This window comes from Gavialis gangeticus, unplaced genomic scaffold (assembly GCF_001723915.1).
Source record: "Gavialis gangeticus isolate Ggan-Ray unplaced genomic scaffold, GavGan_comp1, whole genome shotgun sequence".
Taxonomy (NCBI): Eukaryota; Metazoa; Chordata; order Crocodylia; family Gavialidae; genus Gavialis; species Gavialis gangeticus.
In genome coordinates, this window is record NW_017729022.1 from 75638685 (window position 1) to 75644842 (window position 6158).

Sequence of the window (6158 nt, forward strand, 5' to 3'; positions counted from 1 at the left end):
GATCTTGTGGCTGCCTACAGCTTTATCAGGGGCCAGCAGCAGGGACGCGGGGAAAGTCTGTTCACCAGGGCCCCCCTTGGAGTCACCAGGAACAATGGCCACAAGCTGAGGGAGGATAGGTTTAGGTTAGATATTAGGAAGAACTACTTCACTGTAAGGGTGGCCAGAGCCTGGAATAGGCTTCCCAGAGAGGTGGTGCTTTCACCTTCCCTGGAAATCTTCAAGAGGAGACTGGATAGGCACCTGGCTGGGGTCTTATGACCCCTGCCACCCCCAGTGCTCCTTCCTGCCCATGGCAGGGGGTCGGACTAGATGATCTGTCTAGGTCCCTTCCGACTCACTGATTCTATGATTTGTTCTTCACAAATCCATGTTGGTTATTTGTTATTGCTTTATTGTTCTAGACAATAATTAAAATCACCGTGCTTACAACTGGATTATTTAATAAGTTGTTCTGGTCTCTTTTTACATACTGAAATTAGGCTTGCTTTTCTACAGTTCTCTGAGTCTCCTTTTTCCCTTTTTAAAAGTACGCATTATGCTTGTCCTTCACCAGTCTTCTGGGACCTCCCCCATATTCCATGAATTCTTGAAGATAATTTCTATTGGTTCAGAGATTGCTTTAGCTAGTTCCTTAAGCACTTTAGGGTAAATTTTACCAGACCCAGGTGATTTTAATGCATATAACTTAACAAAATATTCTTTAACCTGTCCTTTTCCCATCCTGGCCTGTGCTCTACATCCTTTCTGTTGAAATCAACTGTGTTAAACATCTGGTCACAATTAACATTTTTTGTAAAGGCCAAAGCAAAAAAAGGCATTGAATAATCCAGCCTCCTCAGCATCATTTGCTACTTGCTTTGCCTCCCCGGTCAGTATGGAAGCTACAGCTTCCTCCATTTTCTCTCACCTCTAATGTACCGATAGAATCTCTCCTTTTTCCCTCCATGGTCCTTCCTATTTTGACACCTTTGCCCTTTCTGGTTTCGCCTCCATGTGTTTGCACTGTTCTTTGACCTTTGTTCTTAGCAATGTGTTTCCATTTTTTTGTATGATTTCCTTTTAGATTTTCCAAGCCTTTTCCTATGCTTCCTGCCTCTGCTGCATGCTGGGTGTTTGTTCTCATGGATTTACTATTGTCTCTTTGAGAAACTCCAGCTTTCCTGAACTGCTTCCTGAGCACTCCTGATGCCCAGCATCATAGGCCCTGTCTCCATCTGTCATCTCTGCAGTTCTTTCTATGCTTGGAGGGGAGTCCTATCACTATCACACTACCCTACTCCCCACTCCAGTGTTGTTCTTACTTCAGTCCCTGAGCCTGGCAGGAAGTTTTTGACTGTGATGGTCCGGCCCAGTGCTGGGAAAGGAGCCTCCATGACACTCCTCATGAGGGGCTGCACCAAAGCAGGGGAAATCTCCCGTCTTTTCTCAACTTCATCCAAGATCTGGAAGAGGAAAACAAAGTCACAAAATGTATAAATTGGAGGGGAGAGGAAGACCAAGAATAAACTACAATGGCATTTACATTCTCTCCTTAACTCCTCACAAGAGGAGATCACTGATAGGGAGCAACACAGGGGCCCAGAGTAAGTGAGACAAATGAAAGTAGAAACCTGGAGTAAAATCCTGGCTCCAATAAAATCAAACGGCTTCCTCCTTCCATCTTTGCTCTAGTAGTTTCATTAAAAAAGAGAGGCCAATGTCTGCCAGTCCACGTTTTTTATGTGTTTTCAATGTCAATGTAACTGGTATGTACCACTCCCCAGACCCTCCCCTTTTCCAATTTACTGGTCCCCATTTCCCATGTCTTGATTTTGCTTTCAGCTTCCCTTCCATTTATGAAAAAAGTTTCTCTCACCTTGGAGAAGAGGTTGAAGCATCCAAGGCGACTCACAATGCAGTAAACTTCAGGGAGACGCTTCCCTTTCCCACTGGGCTATCAAGAGAGAAACACAAACACACAAAAACATGCAAAAAAGAGAGTTGTTACAACCGAGGCGGAGAGCAAGGGACTGCCCTGTCTGTGCCAACAATTTTTTCAGAGGCTCAGAGTCTGGCCATGAACTTGACAGCATGTCACTCAATGGCCAGCTGGGGAAATGAGAAACAGGCCCAGAAAACAGAATAAAAAAACCAGGGTGAGAAAAAAGTGAAAAGGGGCTGTGTTCAGACAGAGAGACAGTTTTGAAGAGGACTGCCTAAACTGAGCAGCACAGAGAAGTCTAAGCTGGGGAGCCCTTTTTTGCTACTGCTTTTTTTTTTCAGCACTGAACCAAACACCAGAAGCCCTCCTCCTCTCTTTAGAGGTTCTGCCAGCAACGCTGGTATCACAGAAGGGCTTCCCTTTTCAGGACGCAGGAGGGAAAAGAATACTGGCTAGTTACCAATAGCCTTCTGCAGTATCCAAACCGCCTACTGCCATCTTCACCAGTCAAGACAAACGAGAAGGTCTCACTGCAGAAGAGGAAACAGAGACCAGAAATACAAAGAAAAAAAAAATCTGTCATGGTTTTTCACAAATCCTTTCCATCCCGAAGAAAGCATCATACTCCCTTCACACCAGTCATACCCTTCTTGTGCTCCCATTCCTATTCCTTTCTGTAATTTCTAGGAGTGTCTCTGGCTGCACAGCTCCAATGGCTAATTGACTAGTATGTTCAAACCCAGTTCTCATGTAAGGAGAAGACAGCACCCACCCACCTGGTAAACTGGTAGATGGGTGCCCAGTCCTTAGCATCAGGGAAGCAAAACTGAGGAATGGCCTTCAACTGGTCCTCTGCTTCTCGCATGAATTTGAAGGAGCGCTCAAGCTAGGGGAGAAGAGAAGGACATAATGTTTTCAATTAGTCACATGGGGATGGAATGGCTTCAGATATTTCTCCTGTGACAAATGAAGAGGTGATGACAGAGACTAAGCTTCTGCCTGGAAGATATTAGAGTTACTGCTATCCTAGTTCACCTGACCTTGGGATTTATTAAAGCAACTTCCCCTCCCCCTCTTCGCCAAACTCTCCATTTGCATTTGTGTATCCCTGGAGTATCTCACCTCCACTCTACAATCTGGCTAAGAGCTCAGTCAGGGAAGGGGGTTATATAGCCAGTGAGACCTATGGAGGGTAAAGGCTGTAGTGAACCTCTGCTACTCCAGTCAGGAAAATGCACAGCCACCTTTGTCATTTTGTCCTGTTTCTCACCTCTTTTGTCCTGTTTTTCACTAGTTTGGAGTGAGACCTAGTGGGAATAATATTGTTTTCCCCAAGATAACAAGCTACTCTGTGAATGGTAGCCCTGGGTCTCCTCTAGGAATCCAAACTTCCACCACTTTTCTCAAAGAAAGTTATATAAAAATCATAGAGGAGCAAAAGATCAAAATGGCTGCACCATCAGCATCTGAGAGCACCATGAAGGTCATTTTGGTCCACAGCAACCTCCATATCCTTGTGCCTATTAAACAATGGCACAGCGGGGAATTATTCTGTATTACATTCTGGCTAACTTCCCACAAGATGCTCCTGTTTAAATTGGAGGGCAGCCAGGAAGGGGAGAAGGTGCCAGACAGACAGTTGTGCCTGATGATGGAGGTCTTCCATAGGCACCGCACCTTCAATGGAAACTGCTGCGTGACTTCGGGGATGTAGGCAGCCCCGGCCTGCTTCTTATGCAGTGAGACCACAACAAAGTACTCAAACAACCGCCTCTCTTGGTACTCGATCAAGTCCCGCTCCAAGGTTTGGTATCGGGGGGTCTGCTTCAAGCGAGACTTCACGTGGACCAGGCGCTGGCTGTGAGCTGAAAAGAAAGATGAGGAAAGCCTTTTCATGACCCACGTGACATAACTGGTGATGTTCTGTGGCTGTATGTCTGATACTGTGTTTCCACTGACACACTGATTTATATTTCCACACAAAGTACTACATTTATCATGGATACATCAGCAATACATCTGAGGTATGAACTAGATCCCTTTTATCAGATGGCCTACTCTGCCCTCATTCTGGGCTGCCTCACTCCCTGTACTCTTCCCCCTCTCAGGCATGGTCCCCCTGGGACCTTTGGCCACACAGGTCCTGGCCACACCTCCAAGGCCAGTCGGGACCCCAGGCCCGTGGCTCTGGGCATCCCTTGCGGTAGGCCTCTGGCCCTTTTGACCCTTCTGGTCCTGGCCCCAGCATTGACCAGTCGAGGGTACCTCAAGTCAGGCTTCTTGAGCATCTAGTCCACTCTCTCTCACATGGGTACGCCTTCTTGGCCCTACTATGGGGTTATTCCCCTCTAGTTGTGGGAGCTGGGATTATTAAGGCACCCCAACCCACCTTTCACTGGGATGGTAATTGGCCTGCCATTTCCTGGGGATTCCTGTACCACCAGGAGCCCCACCAGGCCACCCATCCCCAGCAGGGTGCAGTTTTAGGTTATGCCCAGGACCAAGAGCTTCCTAGCGATCCCCATAAGTTCTTGCCCTTACCTCCTGGTTGCTCCTGCTGCAGCTCAGCTAGGAAATGTTTCTGTCTGGGCTAGCAGCAGCAGACTGCAGCCTTTATATACTATGCACTCATCATGACTAGAGCCTATTTCCTTTCCCAGTGACTGAGCTAGAGGCAAAGACATTTGGAAACTGAAAGGTAAAATTTCAACAACAAATTGTAATGACTAAGGCAAAATGTAACATTAGAAGGCATGTTGCAATGTATGCATAGCCCTGGCCAAAAGCACATGGCAGGAGGACACAGGATGCTCAGACAAGAGCCTGCAGGGTGTAGATGGAAGAGTGATTTCTTAGACACTTCCACAGGGGGACTCACATTGAGATCCACTGTGGTGGAGAGGGGTGGGAAGGACATATCCTCCTAGGCCTTATTTATGCATACTTGGATGTGTGACTGACTCTGTTCAGAAGAAAAAAATTGGCAGCACTTGGTAGAAGCCCAGTACTAGAGGAGCTTGGGATGCTTCAATCAGGATAGAGGTCTACAGACAAAGCAATGTCAGGGAACCAAGGCTGTAACAGCAGGGTTTGGAAAGGTGGCCAGGAACCAAAAGCGCTGGAAGACGTATGAGTGGGAATGGTTGTCTGGTGCCAGGCCGTGCTATGCCTGAAGCTAATTAGAGTCTCTCAGGTCTCTTCTTCCACAAGAGCCCAATTCACCCAAAGACAGTGGGAGAAGAAAAACTGGCAAACAAACCTGAAACTACCACGCATGTAAACTGTGGGACAATATACATTCCAGCTGGGAACGTAATGAAAAGCAACCAGCTGGGGAGAAACCAGGCAAGTGTCCCTCAGAACATTTGTCTGGCTCTGTCTCAAATCAAAATGCCAAAACTTTCCCTCAAAAAACAAAGTGGTAATCAATGACAAGGCAGAGACCGCACCACAGTTCACAGCTACAGGCTCTTTGCTGTTGGGTGGCAGAGGCTTGCCATCCAATTTGGCTGAAAGCAATGAGCCATCTTGCATTGGAACTAGGTAAATGCAAACAAGAGAATTCTGCCTAGAAATGAAGGGCCGCTGGTGTCACTGTGTGATACAAGATTTGGACCTGATCCTTGCCCTCTAATTTGACTGCTGCGTGCTGTTCACGGAGCATTCTACTTAACACACCTTAGAGCAGCCCTGGGGCTGCTCTTAAGTTATGTCAGGAAGTGCAATAGCTTCAAGTTTTATGCAAGGTATCTTCAAATGACCTTTTATGCCCACAGGTAGACAAGGTTCTTTGGGTGAATCTGATATCTTTACTAGACCAAATTAAATAGTTGGAAAACAATTATTAAGCAAGCCACCCCATTTATTCCAGACAAGGCCCTTTACTATTTAATTCTTGTTTTTTCAAAAGCACTCAGCATTGGCTTATATCTGCTTTTGCTGAAGTCTCTGGGAGTTTTAGCAGGGACAGGGCGCCTCTTGGAGCAACAGGAACAATGGTCACAAACTGACAGGGAGCAGATTTAGGCTAGATATCAGGAAAAACTTATTCATGGTAAGGGTGGCCAAAATTTGGAATGGGCTTCCAAGGGAGGTGGTGCTCTCCCCTACCTTGGGGGTCTTTAAGAGAAGGCTGAATAGGCATCTGCCTGGGGTCATCTGACCCTAGCACTGTTTGCTGCCTACTCAGACTTGATGATCTGTTGAGGTCCCTTCCAACCCTAGCATCTATGAA

General features: G+C 46.6%; 1 protein-coding gene across 4 annotated transcripts in view; it reads right to left on the reverse strand.

The window, feature by feature from the left end:
• DENND2A (DENN domain containing 2A) overlaps positions 1-6158 on the reverse strand; it is a 92980-nt gene that overhangs the window by 16770 nt on the left and 70052 nt on the right. For all 4 annotated transcript variants that reach the window (XM_019515413.1, XM_019515415.1, XM_019515412.1 and 1 more), the window contains 5 exons: positions 3602-3789; positions 2701-2810; positions 2385-2454; positions 1859-1936; positions 1305-1445 (listed from right to left, as the gene is read on the reverse strand). In XM_019515413.1, coding sequence (XP_019370958.1) covers positions 1305-1445; positions 1859-1936; positions 2385-2454; positions 2701-2810; positions 3602-3789 — 587 coding nt within the window. The remainder of the gene's footprint in view (positions 1-1304; positions 1446-1858; positions 1937-2384; positions 2455-2700; positions 2811-3601; positions 3790-6158) is intronic.